Genomic DNA, 20,103 nt, shown 5'->3' with positions numbered 1-20,103 from the left:
ATACTTAAAGTGGTATGTGAGTTGCAAGAAAAGGTTGGGAACCACTGATGTAAACAAACAAAGAACTGTGAACACATAACAAATGTAAACAAACTCATTGTATAATATGGAGAGAATGTTTAAAAATCAATAAAGTGCACAAATAAAAGTCCCTAAATGAATCCCTGATTTAGTTTGTTGTTGAGGAGTCTGATGGTGGAAGGGGAGCAGCTGTTCCTGAATCTGGTGGTGTGAGTATTGTGGCACTCTTTCCTGATGGTAGGAGCAAGAATAGAGCATGTGCTGGATGGTGTGGATCCCTGATGACTGAAGGTTGTGAAAGGAGATGGATAGAATGTGGAGTTGGGTGGAGAAGTGGCAGTTGGAGTTCAATCTGGATAAGTGTGAGGTGATGAATTTTGGAAGGACTAACCAGAAGGCTGAGTACAGGGTTAATGGTAGGTTGCTTAAGAATGTGGATGAACAGAGGGGACTTGGGTCCAAATCCATACATCCCTCAAGGTCACCACACAGGTTGACAGGATAGTTAAGAAGGCACATGGGATGCTGGGCTTCATTAGTGTTAGACAGGCACAAGGATGGAAGTAAAATAGAGGGTTACGGGGTAAGGAGGGTTTAGAACTTTTTTTAGGGAATATATGGGTCAGCACAACATTGAGGGCTGAAGGGCCTGTACTGTCCAAAATGTCTTCAGGTGCCCAGTTCATACCTTATTAGACCCATTACCCCAGAACAATATAGCATAGAAACTGGCCCTTTGGCCCTTCTAGTCCATGCTGAAACCGGGCACGCAGACGTTATGCTCATGTTTTCCTCGGTCCCTGCTCCATTCCTCCCTCTCTCGGTTCTCTTCCCCTCCCTCGTTCCCCTGGACCTTCCCCTCGATAACCCCAACCCCATCCATCCAGAGCAAAGGGATGCGCGGCATTTAGGAAACATACGGTAATACCAGGGAAGCTCCTGTGGTGTCACGTGACGAGAACAGGTGGCTGTTGGTGCAGCGAGGGAGCGCCTCCTGGAGCTGGGTCAGTGATGAGGGTGCGCTGCAATATGGGAGGGGCAGTAGTGAGGGAACTCCCCAGTGTGGAAGGGACAGTAGAGAAGGACCACCCCAGTGTGGGAGGGGGCAGTAGTGAGGGAGCTCCCCAGTGTGGGAGGGGCAGTAGGGAGCTCCCCACTGTGGGAGGGGCAGTAGTGAGAGAGATTCCCAGTGTAGGAGGGGTGGGACTAAGGGAGTTCCCCAAGGTGGGAGGGGTGGGACTAAGGGACCTCCCCACTATGAAGGGGATGACTGAGGGAGCTCCCCATTGTGGGAGGGGCGGGACTGAGGGAACACCCCACTGTGGGAGGGGCAGGACTGAGGGAGCTCCCCACTCTGGGAAGGGTGGGACTGAGGGAGCTCACAGGGAGTCCATAACCAATGTACAGTTCCTCAGAATAAGTGTAGACCTGATTGAGGGACTGAGTCTTCGCTTAGAGGGAATGTGAATGATTGAAACGCCGTACATTGGAGGGCTGTAGATAGATGGATTTCTGATCAATTAGATAACTGGAGGTTCCAGTGATGACAGATGACCGTTAAATGACCTGCTTCTATGATTACATTTCATGGTTTTAAAATTTATCTCAGCCTTAAAACTACTGCCGCACCCCCCCCCCCCCCCATCTCAGTTAGACTTTTCCCTCTCATTTGCTCCAGGTCATTCCTTCAGTCCCCCTACAAAGCACTGGTCAACACAGAATGTGCGTCCATCAAGTGTGGCCACAGCTCGAGACCAAAGTTCAGTTTCTCTAATTCAACTGAAGCTGCATGTCTCTGAGTTTATTCCAGGCTGGAAACTTTTTTAGATGGTAACAGGCCCTTCTGGCCCACGAGCCCAGGCCGCCCAATTAACCACCAATTTCCGGTACGTTTTTTCAATGGTGGAAATAAACTGGAGCCCCCAGGGAAAACCCATGCAGACATGGGAGAGAACGTACAAACTCCTTACAGACAGCGCCAGATTTGAACCCTGATTGCTGGCACTGTAATGGCGTTGTGATAACCATGCAGCCCTAACTGTTAAGGCAAGTTCTACCAAACGGGAAGGATCAGCGGAAAGTACAGTAAACATTGGCTGTGAAACATGGTGCATTTACACCACCCCCAACATGTTGTGCACCCTGCCAGAATGGCATTGTGGTGAACCAAGTGAGACTCGGACTCGAGATCTTGTGTCTCAGCAGGATGAATGCAAATTCGTCCAAGTCACAGCCGCAACCTGGATAAATTAATCCTCTGTTTGCCCCAGTTTGCAGGATGCACTTTGCAATGTGTCATCGATTTCTCTGCACTGCGCCACGTCTCCTTGTCTCTCCCCGGTTGCAGTACCGTTTCAGCCACTTCCAGCATTTCCAAGTTGATGGACAGACAGGAAAGAGAACTTCCAGGTGTGTAGAATTTCCATGGTGCCGGAGTGTCCCACAGTACATTGTACACTTTCAACAACCTTCCTGATCATTCGCATCATTGTTTATAAACTCTTGACATGCCTTTCCTCACTTTCATAGACTGTGTGCATCCAGCTCCAGTTGTTGCACATCCTTCAGCACCTCCTTTCATAAAAGGACAAATCTTTAAAATAAATGGGAGAGAAATTAAATTAAATCAGCCACACTTGAGAGTTACTAATTGGGCTAAAGATCGATGATTCTCAGACCCTGTGATCCTCAAATAATTGGGCGCAGTAATTGTAATCTTCAGGAAATTCAGTGCTTCTAGGGAAGTACAACAGGATATTCTTATTCAAGAAGCATGTAGGCAAAAAAATATTGTCTGGTTCACTCAACATTAATTATTAGACAGATGTTAGGATCATTATTGAGGTAATGGCAGAATTCAGAAGATCTGATCAAACAGACTCTGTATGTCTTCACAATTAGATTTGTCCAAGAGGGATCAGCTTGAGAGGAGAGAGGGGAATGAGAAGGTCTGGTTGGTAAAGAGAAGGTAACTTTTGCAGGAAGACTTTATTTAAATGGAGGAAGGATGCAGATGGCACAAAAGTGGATGGAATTGTGGATGGGGAAGAACGGTAGGTTGTCTAGACTAGACTGAAGCTAGAGAAAGATCAGATGGAAAGCTGGACAGTATTGGCAGGTGGAGTTTCTTCCCAACAACTGTGAGGTAATGCATTTTGGAAAGTAGGGGTAGGATAGATGAGGTAAATGGCATATTGATAAACAGAGTGAAACACGAAAGTCTACAGATGCTGTGATTGTAGTAAAAGCACAGAAATGCTGGAGGAACTCAGCAGATTTTGCAGTGTCCGCAGGAGGTAAAAAGATATAACTGACATTCCAGACTTTGAAGAAGGGCTCAGGCCCAAAACAGCGCTTTACCTCCTATGGACACTGCGAGACCTGCTGGGTTCCTCCAGCATTTCTGTGCTTTGTTGAACAGAGAGTCCTAGGGGTTCAACCTCAGTTGCCTGAATATGGCAGCAAGTTGGATAGGGCTTTGAACAATAGGTAGGTGTATAGAATATGTATTATGTTACACATGCAGGCAGACTGCCATTGGAGCATTATATGTACTTCTGGTCACTAGACACATGAAGATCTGATTGCGCTGGAGAAGGACATGGACGACAATGAGAGGAATCATCATGTGGACAAAGCTCATGTGTTGGGGAATTTTGAGATCAAGAAAGAGGTGGTGGTGTATCTTTTGAGGAGTATTTATATGGATAAGTCCCCAGGCCTGATAGGATGCATCACCTGTTTTTGACTGAGGCAAGTGAGGAGATGGCCGGGGCCTTGACAAAGATCTGTGCATTCTCACTAGTGACAGGAGAGGTCCCAGATGACTGGAAAGGAACTAATGTACTTTGTTCAAGAATGAGGCGAAAAGTATAATGCAGGGGGTCTCACATCATTGGTCGGGATCCTGTTGGAAAGGACGCTTAGGGATGGGATTTATACACATTCAGGAAGTTACAGTCAGACTAGGGACAGTCTCTGTGGCTTTGTGAGGGGAAAGTCATGTCTTTTTTTTTTAATTTAAATTTTTAACTTTTAAAAAATTTTTAAAATTTAGACATACAGCACTGTAACAGACCAATTTACACCCCATTAACCTAAACCCTGGTACATTTTTGAAAAGACGGAGGAAACCGGAGCCCCCAGAGGAAACCCACATAGACACAGGGAGAGCATTTCACTTGAGAATGTTTTCTCCCACTACAGAAACCACTGTGTGAATTCTCCGTGGCTCCCTGCTCCAGCCCGGTATGTCTTCAGTGGGAAGAGCAGAGACAGGGTGCAGTCACTGCAGGACGTGGTGAGGCTCATTCTGAACGGGCAGTGCGATCACATTGTGGTGATGGCTGGTGCAGGAATCAGTACAGCCAGTGGGATCCCCGACTTCAGGTAAAGGACACTAAACAAAACAACTGTTCACACTGGTGGGAGGGATACACATGACTGATTGGGATATTCACTGATGAAACTGTACGCCTAAGCTGCAGGGGCTGAGAGCTTCTACCTCCTTGGTCATATACGATAGGACAGGACAGAGAAAACAGAACACTACAGCACAGTACTGGCCCTTTGGCCCTCAATGTGATGCTATCCATGTATTCTTTATATAAAAAAAGTACTAAACCCTCCCTACCCCCGTAACCCTCTATTTTTCTTCCATCCATGTGCATAAGAGTCTCTTAAATACCCCTAATGTTTCAGTCTGCACCACTACCCATGGCAAGACATTCCAGGCACCCACAATTCTGCTTTTTAAAAAAAACCTACCCTTGACGTCTCCCCTAAACTTTCCTCATTTCACTTTGTACACGACCTCTGGTGTTTGCTATTCCTACCCTGGGAAAAAGGTGCTGGCTGACTACTCCTATCTATTACGTCTCCTCTCATCCTTCGCTTCAAAGAGAAAAGTCCCAGCTCTGCTAACCTTGCCTCATAAGATTTATTTTCCATCTTGATAAACTCTCCACAGCTTACTCATCCTTTCTTTAATGAGGTGACCAGAACTAAACACAATACTCTAAGAGAACTTAGTCTAATCCATGCTGCCCTCATGCCAGGAATGAGCAATGAGCAGTATAGGGGGAGCTTCACTCTGCACCAGATCCTGTAAGTGGGCAATGGGATAGCGGGAAAGATGCTTTATTGTATGACCCTGGCAGGATGGTCTGTAGTGACCATTTGTAATAGGGTAGCAAGAAAGAGTTAGAAACAGGGGAGCCACAAATAGCACAGTTCAACTGAATAAATTATACCCAGTATCCTTGGGCAGTTAGAATAACACAAAATCTACCTGGATCTACTCATCAGACAGGTTTATAGCATCCTCAGAGATTGTGGCAATTCACACCAGTCATTACATCAGCATACCCCTCACCTTCAGTTTCACCTGGCAGCCCATCTGCCCTCCACACTCAGTCCAAGAAACTGAGTGAAATAAATAGCTAATCTATGCAAGTGGCAACACAGGGTAGTGAAGGCAGCATTTAGCACATGTGCCTTCATCAGGCAGGACAGGGATTATAGGAGTTGAAACTTCAGGGACTTCAGAACTGTACAAGGGACATTGTTAAAACCGTAGTGTATTGCCTGTAGATCTGGTCACCCAGCTATGCTAATGGTATTAATCCAGAAAGGGTGCAGAACAGACTCAAGGACATTACTGGGACTGGAGGGTTTGAGTTGCAAGGAGAGGCTGGGACCTTTTTCCCTGGAGCAGAAGGGAGGGACCTTAGATGTTTGTAAAATCGCAAGGGTCATAGGCAAGGTCTTTCTGGCAAAGGACCCCTTACTTCCTATGAATGCTTTGTGACCTGCTGAGTTTCTCTAGCACATTTGTGTATTGCATAGTCTCTTTCCCAAGGTAGGAGAGTCGAAAATGAGAAGACATAGATTTAAGGAGATTATGTAGTGATTTGAAAAAGGTAATGAGAACATAACAACACGGTACAGGCCTTTTAGCCACAATGTTGTGTTAAACCATGTCAACGTACTCTACAACAATCTAATCCTTCCCAACTCACACACTGTGTTTTTTCTTACATCCATGTGCCTATTTAAGAGTCTGTTAAATGTCCCTATTGTTCCAGCCTTCACCACCGTTTCCAGGAATGCATTCCATGCAGCCATCACTCTGTGTAAAAAAAACTTACCCCTGACATCTCTCTAAACTTTCCTCCACTCACCTTAAACAGATCTACTGTGGTATTTGCTATTGTCGCCCCTGGAAAAAAACTGCTGGCTGTCCAAGCCCCTCATAATCGATATGCCTCTCATTGCTCCAAAGAAAAAAGCCCTTGTTCTTGCTTCATGATGACAATGTGGGGAACTTTCTCTAGAGAGTAGTGGGTATGTGGAATGGGCTGCCCAAGGAAGTGGAAGAGGTAGTGCAATTCCAATATTCACATTTAGACAGGTACCTGGATGAGAAATGTTATGCTTTTAAAAGTCAGCACTGACTAACTCAAGTAGACTTCTTGGCTAGCATGGACAAGTTGGGCCAAAGGGCCTGTTTCACAACTTTAAAACTGACTGTGCAGGAAACATCAACCATCCATTGAAGAGAAAATAAACTGAGGTGATGGAGGAGGGTGGCTCTCTGGTCAGAGAGGGAAGGGAAGGGGGTAGGAGCTGGAGGAAAGGAGACAAAGGGATGGGAAAAAGGAGACTTTCCCCCTCCCCCCCATCTCTCCTCATCTTCTCCCCCAACCCCACCCCCACCTTTTTATTCAGGTGCCTACCTGTTTCTTGGGTGTTTTTGAGCCCTTTCACCCTCGATGAAAAGTTCAGGGCTAAAACATTGGTTACCCTTTACTTTCTACAGATGCTGCATGACTTGCTGAGTTTCACCAGCACGTTTGTATTTTGCATGGTCTTCTCAGGGATAGTCAGCATGACTTTGTGAGCCTCAGATAGAACTTAAAACACTAGAGCACAGAACAGGCCCTTCAGACCTCAATGTTGTGCCGATCCAGGTAAACCTACTCCACAATCTAATTTCCCCTACTTCACGCCCATAACATGTCTATCTATCTAAGAGCCTTTTGAATTGTACCATTCTGCACTGCAATGCATTCCCAGTTCCTACAGTATAAAATAAATCCTACCTCTAATATCTCCCCTAAACTTTCCTCCAGTCATCTTAAACTGATCAACTCTGCCTCGACTACTTCCATGGGCAGAGAATTCCACGACTGATGTTTATTCCGTCCACCCTCCTTGGAGGTTCCAGTCCATGCATGTCTCCAGGAAGGACAGCGTGAGCACCTTTCCCCCACCCCCCCCCCACACAGATAGCCTGTTGATGTGAGGTGTAGAAGGTGGGGTTGGTGGTGTCCTGCTGGTGGTGGGGTATTCACAGATATAATTCTGCTGTTTGTTGGCAGGTCAGCAGACAGTGGACTGTACGATAACCTCCAGCAGTATGACGTGCCTTACCCTGAAGCCATCTTTGACATCAATTACTTTGCGCACAATCCAAGGCCATTTTTTGCTCTGGCTAAACAGCTGTACCCTGGACACTGCAGACCCAATTATACTCACTACTTCATCAGGCTTCTGCACCAGAAAGGGCTGTTGCTGCGAATCTACACTCAGAACATCGATGGACTGGAACGCAGTAAGCAGTGAGGTGTGAGGACTGGAACACAGCAAGGTCAGATGCACTGGAAATACTGAGCTAGTCAGACAGAATATCAGGGGAGAAACATGCAAAGGCCCTGCTCCAATGTTCCTCTTTTTTCTCTCTCATTCCATCTTTCACTCTCACTGTCTTGTACTTTTACCTCTCATCCCCTCTCTCTCACTTGATGCCCATCCTGCGGTCGAGAGGTCAGTTACCCCCCCCCCCATTTCGATCTGATGGTCAGTAAGCTCTCCCCTCCCACTCCCATCATTTGTTTCGGGTCACCTCACCCAGCTCTGGTCCTGAGGTCAGACACGGCAGGGGTAAGCAGAGTTACCACTTCAGCTGTGGTTGATTTCCATGGTGGAGATCAGTGGTGATCGGGTGGAGCAAGCAGAGGTTTCTCGTCCACCCGGAGTCATACAGGAACTGCTAGTTAGGCCCATTACCCTCTGTACTGTCCAATCTCCACCACTGGTTCTGACCCCAGAGACCCTTGTCTCTTTCCAGTTAGAGTCACACAGTGTGGAAACAGGGCCTTCCGCCCAACTTGCCCATACTGAGCAAACTGTCCCATCCACACACGTCCCACCTGCCCACGTTTGACCCATATCCCTCTAAATCCATTCTCTCCATGTATCCGGATAAATGTTTCATAAACGTTTCAATAATACTTACTTCAAGCACCTCCTCTGGCAGCCCATTCCAATATGCCCACCATCTTTTGTGTTAAACCTCTCCCCCCTCACCTGAAACCCATGTCCTCTGGCTACCGATTCCCCTGCTCTGGGCAAAAGACTCTCTGTGTTCACCTGATCTATTCCTCTCATTATTTTGTACACCTCTACGAGATCACCCCCTCATCCTCCTCCGCTCCAAGGAATAAAGTTCTCACTTGCTCTACCTCAAACCGAGACTTGGCGAGGATTTTCCCGAGGAATTCATTTATTCCCAAGATTTTGCTGACTCCTGCTCTTCCCCCATCCAATTCATCTATTCACCCTCTCATCCTGTCCACTTACTCTCTCTTCTTCTTTGGCTTGGCTTCGCGGACGAAGATTTATGGAGGGGGTAAAAGTCCACGTCAGCTGAAGGCTCGCTTGTGGCTGACAAGTCCGATGCGGGACAGGCAGACACGGTTGCAGCGGCTGCAGGGGAAAATTGGTGGGTTGGGGTTGGGTGTTGGGTTTTTCCTCCTTTGCCTTTTGTCAGTGGGCTCTGCGGTCTTCTTCAAAGGAGGTTGCTCTCTAACCCCATCTGTTTAAGGTGTGATCCTGTCTTCATTCTGACCCCTGCCCATTCACCCATCTATTCACCCTCTGCTTGTGGTCACTTCGGTCACTGTCCAATTGGTGGACTTGATGAGGCAGGGAGATCTGTCCAATGCCCAAATGTAGGGAAGGGGACAGGTGTTTATTGTCTGATGGGGGTTTATTGCCAAATCAGTGATGGGGTTGGAGGTTTATTGCCCAATCAGTGATGGGATTGGAGGTTTATTGTCCTACCCTTTATTTCAGAGGCTGGAATTCCAGCAGAGAAGCTGGTGGAAGCTCACGGAACCTTTGCCACGGCTACCTGCATGGTGTGCCATGGGACCTTTACCTGGGACCAGCTGCAGGTAAAGAGATGGAGGAGCCGGCTGTGGACTGTGAGCAGGACTGCTGAGGGGAGGGGGAGAGAGAGAGAGACGGGTGTAGGCATGGGGAGGGGGAAAGGGACAGGTGGGGTGAAAGAGTGTGGAAAGGTTTGGGGAGAGGAGGGGTGGAGAGGAGAGGGTGGGGAAGGGATGGGGAGAGATAGAGACGAGGGGTTCTCAGGGAGATGGAGGGGATTTGACAGGGGAAGTGGCAGCAAGTCATTGTGTGTGATTCTGTTGCTCACTCCTTGTTTCCTGTACCTCTACAGGGGGATGTTATGGAGGGAAGGATTCCGTACTGCTCCTCCTGTTCTGGAGTTATTAAGCCCGACATTGTCTTCTTTGGTGAACAACTGCCATGGACTTTCCACCAAAGCCTCATCGACTTCCCACTTGCGGATCTGCTGATCATCTTGGGTACTTCACTTACGGTGAGACTCCGCCTGACTCCTGACGTAAACCTTTTCTCATCCAACCTCTGACCTGATGTTCAGACACAATTTGAACCCAATGTGGGCAAAAGGGTCAGTACGTTTGTGATGGGTTGATGGACCTCTCTGTGCTGTACCACTCTGTGATGAAGCGTATGATTTTATGGAAGGAAAATACATTTGACCATTAGCTTTTTGAGTATGCAACTGGTTGGGTGAGTAAAGGAAGAAGACTGTCTTTCAGAGTTTGTACATTCTCCCCATGTCTGGATGGGTTTTCCCGATTCCTCCACCCTTCAAAATATACAGGAGTTGTAGGCTGTAAAGGTCCATTACCATGTGGTAATGAGCTGACATCCAAGGAAATTAATTGCAATGCCACATGAATAGTTTGTGCCGAGGATGGGTCACGCCACAGACAATGGTGGCTGGACATGGTTTGTTCTCAGTTAGGGAGCTGTGATATTGTCAATGCCACAGGGATTAGAGTGGGACCGCACTGACCAATTAGCGACTTGGGTGAAGAAAGGGACCAGACCACTTGACTCAGCTTTGTTGATGAACCAAAAGCACATGGGGATTCACCATCTGATCTCCTGCCCAGTTACCCCTGCCCTTTCACCCAGACCCCAGTGGGGTACGAAACGGGACAGGAGGGTCCCAGTTCAGGAAGCCAGTTTGCAAGGCACTGGGAGCTCTGGTTCTGGGATGGGGAGCCGAATTCTCAGAGACACTCACACCAGTCCCATCGTTTCAGGTGGAACCGTTTGCCAGTTTGTCCGAGATGGTAAGAAATTCGGTTCCTCGCATCCTCATCAACCAGAAACTAGTGGGATCACTCAATCAAAACCCACTGAGGACCAGTGATGTTGTGGAACTTGGAGATGTGCTCAAAGGAGTCCAGAGATTCTCAGACATGCTGGGCTGGTACAAAGAAACCAATGAATTGCTCACAAGGGAACACAGTAAGGTAAAATATCCAAGGTCCAGTCAGTGTGACCCTCGCTCAATACTGTTCCTTTCCATCAGTAAATCAATCCCACCCCTTTATTATTGTCTAAAAGTTACAAGTACTGGAAATGTCCACAATTCACACAAAACATAAGTTACAAATGAAACATGATTATCCCCGTCGATACAGTCAAACCCTTGGGGAGACGACCATTCCTGGAGACCCTCTCAACTGCCAGAGAGCACCGAGTGCCCCTTCTCCAGGGATACACGGCCACACAGGTGTCCTCAGAAGAGGGGCAGGTAGTCAGCCTGAGCTGAACCCTCAAGCTTGCTACCTGGACTCATGGATGGACATCTCAGCCAGTCCTAGTACCTCAATGAGGACAACCCTCAACTGACCCTCCCTCCTCTGTACCGGGTGCCCAAAGATCAGGAGCATGGGGCTGAAATGCAGCCAGAACCTGAGGAGCAACCCTATCAAGCCCAAAATGATGGGCTGCATCCTTGCATACTCTATGAAACAGTCTCAACCAAGTTGCTGAAGTGACAAACGGCTGGTGAATCCGTGACTCGACTCAACTCGTGACTAGACCCACTGCCTTGTGTTTGTAGATACATCATGGATTTCTCTTCCATTTTCACACTCGCTGTAATGGGCGGGGTGTCATTGCTCCCCACCACTGCCTTAGAGCATTTTCCAACTGTGATAGCTAGGGGCAAGTATCATGACTGCATTCTCGTCTTCCAGTGATGCAAAAGAACACACACACCCCTCAGTGCCAGACTTTCCGAATGCTGGTAGGTCGTCCCTCAGAATCTCCCCACCCCAGCAATTTCAAACCACTGACGTCAAAACTCCGGATTGTAGTTGCCTACCTGGTCTTGTTGCCCTTTTTAAATAATTGCACAAATTTCTGCCACTTCACCTGAGGGTCTTTCTCCGTAACTATTTGAAAGTGATGGTCACTGGACCTCATTCCTCAAGGTCCATGTTCTTCTCTGGTAGGGCCCTCAATACATCAAGTGAGGAAGCTCTTTTGACACACAAATTCCATTCTGTCCTTTGTACGATGGGTGCCCCTCTCAATATTCAGGATGTTAAGCCTTCCAGTATTACTGCTCTATCATTCTTACAGCTATCTACAAGTTCCCTACGTATCTGCTCTTCCAATTCCTGGTGAATACCTGGAGTCCTGTAATACAGCCCCATCAAAATGAAAATCTTCTTCATTCTACATTGGGTGATCTCCCAAGAAAACCCACCTTAAGTACGGTCATAATTTCTTCCATCACCCCCCCCCCCCCCACCCATCTGTACACTGGAATAACGAGATATTATAGCTATAATATTTCAAACTACTCCACACCCAGAGTTCACTTGTTGTGCCTCTTGCATTGAAATAAATGGGTCTTTCTTCTCACTTTGCTGAACTTCTGCCTCCCCGAATATAATTTGATTCCCTAACCTCATCTGCCTCACCTCTGTGTGGCCTTCAGACAGAAGGAACATGGAAGGACGCTGTAGGTCAGGATGAGCTTTATTCTCCAGCCTGAACACCTGGTGTTTTGTTTCCACAGTTGAAGAATCAGGATAATGTTGAAGATTCACCATCTAACTGACAGGTGAGAGGCAATGCTCACAAAAATGTTTGAAGCAAAATCATTTTATTAAAGGCTTCAAATCAATGTACATTTAAGCTATAAATTCTCACTCAGGGACTGCAGGTGCTGCAAGGGTGTGGAACTAGAAGGGGAGGGGGCAACAGGGGGAGGGGAGTTCACCATGCATCTCCTTGCCACTGGCTTCATGCAGCATCACCATTCAGTCTGCAGCAGTGACCCTTCGCTTCCTTTTGCTGGCACTTTCATTTCCCACCCTGGACCAGGTTTGTCGGCTGCCAGACTCTCACAGCGAGGCAAAAGCGGGTTAGAGCCTGAAGTCTCAGTGTTGACTTCTCCAACTCCGGCAACATCACTTAGTATGATTGGATCTTGCCATTCCTTGCTTCCCAGCTGGCTGAACATTACACAGACAAAGGCTTAACCTTACATTCAGTTCTATGTCATGTCATCCAATCCCATCATCTCTCCCACCTCTGCTCCTGAGACCGATGTGTGACTTTGGGTCTTGGAGCTGAAAATGTGACCCCTTTCTTTGCCTGATCTGCTAAGTTCTGCAGCAGTTTCTGCTTTTTTAAAAAAAATAGTAATTGGAATGTTGGAGTAATGGATGTCACACTCTATCTCAGGCAAAGTGCCTCCTCCACTTGCACCCTCCAAGATGTTGAGGTTGCTGATGGCAGGAAGGGAGGGAATGGGAGAAATTATAAGAGTCTCGTGATGGACTCCAGAATCGGGCTGATATTACCAACTGTCTGTGCATCCCTGGCCCTACTGCAGATGCAGGTGTCAGAGGCATTGCTACCACAGAGCCTCCCCTTCCCTGCTAATTCTCCTGATACCTTCAACAGTTCCAACCAACCATCGGCTACTACTAGATCTGCACCTGTCTACAGGCAGTGAGGGACTAGGGAGGGCCCATACCCATATTGTCCTTAGTCCTCTGGTTGACATCTACAACAGTGCACCGTCGTTTCAATCTGAATCCGATTCAGATTCTCGCACTTCAACCAACGGGTGCGTTGCCTCATCCAAAGGAACCAGTTTTCCATCTGGGGCCAAACTCATTGGCTGAAATATCTTCTGCCTATAGATTAAAGAAAAGAACATTAATAGTGTGACACTATTACAGCGTCAGCGACCTGGGTTCAAATCCAATGCTGCCTATAAAGAGTGTGTACGCTCTCCCCGTGTCTGCATGGATTTCCTCCCACCCTTCAAAACGTACCAGCATTTGTAGGTCAATTGGGTGTAATTGGGTAGCATGGGTTTAAATGGCTGGAATCAGCTTCTACTGTTATGTCAATAAAATTTTAAATTAGAGGCACAGTCACTTTGAATCAAGGAGAAAGAGGAACTCATCAGAAAGCCAGTCTCACAGTTACACAGCACGGAAACAGGCCCCTCGGCTCATCCCTTTGAAGCAGAGATTTTGAAAGGGGTAGCTGTGTTTAAGTGTGGGCTCTGGTTGAAAACCAGCCTCCGGTGAGAAGGGCAAGCAGCACTAAAGTTTTCAATCTGCTACCAAAGCTATTCAAGCTTTTTCTTCTAAGGTTTTAGTCAGGGGTGATGAGTTCAGACCTTTATCATGCTCATCCTGCTCAATGTGAGAACTCTGGGAGGATGCCTGCTCCCCTGATGACTGTGTGTAGGCATTATGTCCAGCTGCGAGATAGCACTGGAGCTGCATTTGGAGCATCCACGGTGCTGAAAATGTACACATTTAATAAGCTGGTCACATTTCAGGGTAAAGGCCCAAGGACAGATGGGAATGGGTAACCTCCAGGCAGAGCAGAGGTGGGAATCTCTTGCGGTCATCTCCCTCCAACACAGATACACCACTTTGGATGCAGTTGTGGGAGATGGTTTATCAAGGGAAGGCAAAAGCAGCCACGATCATGACACTGTGGAGGCGCATTTGCATGGGAGGGCAGGAAAAGAGGAGCAGAACTACAATAGTGAGGATTCCATGGTAAAGGAGCTTCTGGGTCTCCCGGTTGGTGTGTTGCCTCTAGGGTGCAAGGGTCAGGGGGGTATCTTAAAGCAGCTGCAGGGCATTCTGAAAGGAGAGTGAACTGCCAGCTGGAATGTTGCATGCAGGTACCAACAATGCAGCAAAAACATTCAGGGAGCAAGGAGATAAATTAGACATGGGACCTCAAAGATAGTAACCTCAGGCCATGTGCTAGTGTGTGTGGGAAGGGCAAGTTAGTTAGGTTGTGGGTGGAAGTCAGAAACAGGAAGGGAGCAATTACTACTGGGAGACCCCTTAAAACCAGAGGGCCAATGAGGAGCAGATAAGTTGGCAGAATTTGGAAAGGTTAAAAAAAAAAGGATGTTGGCATGGGAGATTTCAATTTCCCTAATGTTACATAGAACACAACAGCACAGTGCAGGCCTTTCGGCACATGATGTGCCAACCTATGTAAATCAATCTAATCCTCCCTACCTCATACCCAGAACCCTCTATTTTTCCTTCATGTCCCTATCTAAGAATATTTTTAATGTTCCTATTGTACCAGCCTCACCCCACTCCTGGCAATGCATTCCAACTACCCATAACTGTGTAAAAAAATTTGCCCCTGACGTCTCCCCTAAACTTTCCTCCCTTCACCTTAAACAGATGTCGTATGGTTTTTGCTATTGCTGTCCCAGGAAAAAGATGCTTGATGTCCACACTATCTAAGCCCTCTTAATATTATTCAACTCTATTAAGTCTCCTCTTATCCTTCATCACTCCAAAAAGTAAAGCCCCAGCTCTGTCAACCTTGCTTGAGAAGACATGTTTTCCAAATCCAGGAAACATCCTGGTAAATCTTTCTGCATCTTCTCTAAAGCTTCCACATCCTTCTGATAATGAGGCAACCAGAACTGAACGCAATTTTCCACCAGCACACCATATGCCTTTTTAACCACCCTATCAACTTGTGCTCAACCTTGTGGAATCTATGGACCTGAACCCCAAGATTCCTCTGTTCCTCCACACTAAGAATCCTGTCATTTACCACATACGCCACCTTCAAGTTTGACCTTCCAAGGTGCATCACTTCACACTTATCCAGATTAAACTCTATATGCCATTTCTCCATCCAAATCTGCATCCTTTCTATATCCTGTTGGATGTAACATACAACATCCTTCTACACAATCCACAACACCTCCAACCTTTGTATCATCTGCAAACTTACTGACCCATCCCTTTACTTCTTCATCCAGGTCATTTGTACAAATTACAAAGAGCAGGGGTCCCAGAATAGATCCCTATGGAACTCCATTAATCACTGACCTCCAGGCAGAATATGTTCCATCTACTACCACTTTATATAAGAGCCAATCCTGAAATCAAGCATCCCAGAATCCCAGCCAAGTTCCTAGTGACTTTCCATGTGAGCCTACCATGGCGAAGCTTGTTAAACACTACTAAAATCCATATACATCACATCTACTGCCCTGCCTTCATCAATTTCTCAATTAGACCTGCCCCTCACAAAACCATGCTGATTATCCCAGAGTACATTATGTTTCTCTCAATGCTTGTAAATCCAGATGTATTGGCTTTGGAGGCTTTTCAGGTTGATTGCAAAGATGAGGGGATTAGTCTTTGAAGAGAGATCGAGTCGCCTGGGATTCAGAAGAACAAGAGGAGAGCTTACAGAAACAGAGGCAGATAAGTGGTTTCCACTGGAAGTGGTGGTGGGAGTGGGGGGGGGGGGGTGGGGGGGGGGGGGGGTAAGACCAGATCTGGGGACCCAGCCTCAAGATTTAGGATTGAGGAGGCAGATGAAGTGTTTCCCAGAGAACCGTAAATCTGTGGAATTCTCTGCCCAAGGAAGCAGTAGAGGCTGCCTCATTAAATGTATTTAAGGTAAAGTTTGATAGATATTTGCATAATAAGAGAATTAAAAAGGCAGGTCAGTGGAACAGCTACAGGGCTATGTTCTTGCGCCCTATTGGCCTGAGTTTGGTCTGTATCCCTTGGCAATGATGACAGAAGATTCAGATGGGTCAATGCAGCTTTGATGAAGAATTATTGGGTATTTTGGGGTGTTTCTTGAGTTTCTCTCTGCAGTGAGGCCCAGACTAACCCTCAGGGTGGGAGGGTACAATACAGACAGATCAACACTGATATGCTGCAATTTACCATTTGTTGGAACAGATCTGAGGAAGAATCATCGACCTTACCGGGCGAGTTTATCGAACAGAATGAACAATTTCATCGCTTCAGATTCCTTCTGTTCCTCGGTCATGCTGACCATGGGATCAGCAGATCTCTCCTCTACCCTCCCGGTAACAGGATTGATGCTGCAACAAAGACCATACAGAGAGGTTTTACCTTTGCTTAACCCCCTCACCCAGCCATCTCCCTGCCACACATTTCCCTCCTCAAACACCCCCTCACCCAGCTGACCCCAACCACACACTTCCCTCCCCAAACTCCCCCTCCCATGGTATTTTAGGTGTGGTATAGACGTTGGTACCTTTTTACATTCCACCTGGTTGTGCACGAAATTAAAACCTTTTGGATCGAATTGGTTGACAAAAATTGTGGGGTGAACTTCCCTCTAGACCCGGAATTGTTTCTTCTGGGGAATGCGGCAGTTACAAAAGTTAACGTCTGCAGAAGTAAATCCAAATTTATTTAAATTGCGTTGTCAATAGCCAGGAAATGTATAATGGTAACATGGAAATCCGATTCCCTATTTCACACTGATCGTGGAACATGGATGTGCAAAGTTGTATTCCCCTTGAGAAGATTACTTATAGTCTTAGGAATAGATATAGAATGTTCATCGAAATTTGGCAACCTTATTTCAATTACTTAAATGCCCAGATTGTATAAATTATTTTGATATTTGTCAATTAGTATACTTCTTATTAGAAATGTAATACTTTTAAAATGATGTAACTGAGATGTCGGACCTTGCTCCTGTTGCTTTTTCTTTTCTATTTTCTTTCTTTTTATCTCCCTCTATTCCCTGCTGTCTGTCCCCTTTACTTTCAAATCTGGGGTGGGGGCACTGGGAGAAGATGGACTCTTTCCTTTTTTTTGGATCTTTTTTGAGTGTTTTTCAATGATTTTATATTCATTGTATTATTGTTATTATATTAACTGAGTCCTATATTCTGTATTTTCTTAAAACCTAAATAATATTCAAAAGAAAACACCTCTTACCCAACCAACCCTGGCCCCTACACCCCTATCTCAACCTCCTGATTGATCCAACCCACCCCCACCATCCCAACTTTCTGATCAGTCCACACCCTACCTTCAGGTCCAAAACCCTGATCAGTGGTGACTTGCAGCCCGATAATGGCTACCCTGCCACCCCCTCCTCCCTATCCTCACCCATCCCCGCCACCCCTCCCATCTCTACCTCCACATCCTCCCCCCGCCATCCCCAACTGTCGGCAGCTGCACATCTGTAACAGAAATAGAAACAAAAGGGAATGTCCACGCCAACACTGGAGAGAGAATCAGAATTCGGATCTGATCTCTGGGTCTGTGCATGTGGCCTGTCACAGTGAGCTGTATACCCTGCTGGAGGAATCCCCTCTGGGCAGCCTGCAGCCGTGACTGATTCTTCCCCTGCAGTGACACTTCTGCTGCCTTGGTCCCACCATTACAACATATTTTGTTCTAGACACTAGCTTGTTGAACTTCTCTCTAATCTGATGAAGCCTCCAGCCTGTGTCTCCACACAGATGCTGCCTGAACTGCTGAGTGTTCCCCAGGGCAGGGTGTGAGACTCACTTGGCTTTGGCTTCCTTGTACTCCTCAGTGTCGGTGTCTTCATCCTCGGAGTAGGTTCCCTCCGACCAGCAGCTTCCCATCAACCCTCGGACCGCCAGCAGCCCCGCTGCATTCCCGTATCCGGTGTATTTCACAAATCGTGCAACTGCAGCAGAACCAGTGGGTCAGGGAGGACAAATGGGCATTCAGATCCCCACCACAGACAAGGACCGGACCACCCATCATAGACAGGGGAACCAGACCACCCACCGCAGACAGGCAACTAGACCCCCCTCACCGAAGACAGGCAAATGGACCCCCCAACCGCAGAGAGGGGGACCAATTCTCCCACCCCCCCCCATCCCAGACAGGGGAACCTTAACATCCCAATTCCTATATTCAATACTGTGCCAAAAGGTCTCTTTACAACCCTATCCATCTATAATGACATTTTCAGAGAATTATGTATTTGTGTTCCCAGATCCCTCTGTCCTACCGCACTTCTCAGTGCCCTACCATTTACCATGGAGGGTCCCCATTGTGAAACGCTGCTCTAAATCCATATCCACATACCAGTCCAATTTTTTCTCAAACATTGCAATAGCACCTGTCTCAACCAGTTCCTTCAGCAGCCCATTCAACACACTCTCCTCCCTCTGTGTAAAAATAAAAATGTTAGCCCTGAGGTTCCTGTTAAATCATTTCACCACCCCCCCCCCCCCGCCCCCAAAACCTCTGTCCTCTGGTTATCGATCTCAGACTCTGGGCAAAAGACTGAGTTCACCCAATCCGTTCCTATCATGATTCGATACACCTTTATGAGATCATCCCTCATCCCTCCAAGAAGAAACCCCAGCTTGCTCAACCTCTCCCTGCAGCTCAGGCCCAATGCTCCAAAAGGGGCCTCATCAGCACCTTATACAACTGCAACATAACGTCCCAATTATGTGCTGAATGCCTTTATACCACTCTATCTACCAGTGACACCACTTTAAATGTATCATCTACTAATACTCCTTGATCCCTCTGCTCTAAAACACTCCCCAGATACCGAACATTCACTGTGTGGGTCCTACCCACATTAGACCTCTCAAAATGCAAACCTCACATTTCTCTGCATTAAATTCCATTGACCATTCCTCTGCCTCCCTAGCCAACTGATCAAGATCCTGCTGCAGTCTTTGGCAACTATCTTCACTCTCTACAATACCAGTTTAGTGTCATCCAAAAAATTGCTCATTATGCCACATATGTTTTCATCTAAATTATTGATGTAGATGACAAACAGCAATGGGCCCAGCACCAAACCCTGTCACACCACTGGTCACACACCTCCAGTTTGAAAAAGAATCCTTCCACCATCACACTCTGCTTTTTACCATGAAGACAACTGTATGCTCTATCACCTCGGACCCTCTGAGATCTAACCTTCCAGAGCAAACTATTATGCAGAACCTTAGTGAATGTCAGTATATATGTCGCTCATCTCTGCACTCAGTAAAATCATGATCTCATCTTCAAAAGACAGAGGCATGACCTCCCAGTTACAAACTGTGCTGACTCTCCCTAATCAGCCTCTGTCCATCCAAGTATGTATATCTTCTCCCTCAGAATGCTCTCCAATGGTCATTCAATCTGTCCATCCTGAGAACCCCACCCCATCACTCAATGTGTCCACCCTAGTGTGGCCACACAGAAGACTGGTAAGGCAGCTTAGGGGGCAGGTTTCTCTCACCGTTCTCCTTGCAGAGGACAAAGAGGAGCTCGGCCGCGCAGTGCTTGACGTCCGTGTCTGGGTGAGTCATCAGTCGGACCAGCTTGTTGCGCAGGGTATCCCCGACCTCAGGTCTTGTCTGTACGTCCCGGAGAGGAGGCAGCACCTAGGCGGTCAACACTGGACCCTGAGGTGTGGAATCAGATGCTGCCCCGCAAACTCCAGCTCACACACATGACCCAACACCACCCACACGTAAGGGGCAGTTCTGTCAAACTATGGGGGGGGGGGGCAGAGACCCAATGGGGCCAGGCAGGGGGGAGGTTGTGGGGTTGGGGGAGGGTCGGGGCACCCAGGGGGCTAGCCAAGACAGGA

General features: G+C 47.2%; 2 protein-coding genes across 4 annotated transcripts in view; one reads left to right on the top strand and one right to left on the bottom strand.

The window, feature by feature from the left end:
* Nucleotides 1-983: 983 nt before the first annotated feature.
* On the top strand, nt 984-19,996 carry sirt3 (sirtuin 3). Its single transcript, XM_069904346.1, has 9 exons — nt 984-1,025; nt 2,292-2,430; nt 4,228-4,410; nt 7,404-7,636; nt 9,160-9,260; nt 9,548-9,709; nt 10,467-10,679; nt 12,242-12,286; nt 16,440-19,996. The coding sequence occupies exons 2-8, from the start codon at nt 2,300-2,302 to the stop codon at nt 12,281-12,283; spliced, it is 1,065 nt and encodes a 354-aa protein (XP_069760447.1). The 5' UTR covers nt 984-1,025; nt 2,292-2,299; the 3' UTR covers nt 12,284-12,286; nt 16,440-19,996.
* Nucleotides 12,312-20,103, bottom strand: part of LOC138746241 (synembryn-A-like) — a 20,708-nt gene continuing 12,916 nt past the window's right edge. For 2 of the 3 annotated variants that reach the window (XM_069904317.1, XM_069904330.1), the window contains 4 exons: nt 19,750-19,894; nt 18,036-18,180; nt 16,466-16,585; nt 12,312-13,370 (listed from right to left, as the gene is read on the bottom strand). In XM_069904317.1, the coding sequence (XP_069760418.1) occupies nt 13,259-13,370; nt 16,466-16,585; nt 18,036-18,180; nt 19,750-19,894 (522 nt within the window). In that variant the 3' untranslated portion in view covers nt 12,312-13,258. The remainder of the gene's footprint in view (nt 13,371-16,465; nt 16,586-18,035; nt 18,181-19,749; nt 19,895-20,103) is intronic. The other variant, XR_011346816.1, reaches the window with a different exon arrangement.

Source organism: Narcine bancroftii, chromosome 1 (assembly GCF_036971445.1).
Source record: "Narcine bancroftii isolate sNarBan1 chromosome 1, sNarBan1.hap1, whole genome shotgun sequence".
Classification (NCBI taxonomy): domain Eukaryota; kingdom Metazoa; phylum Chordata; class Chondrichthyes; order Torpediniformes; family Narcinidae; genus Narcine; species Narcine bancroftii.
Note: the sequence above shows the minus strand (reverse complement) of the source record. Positions and strands in the feature narration are given on the sequence as shown.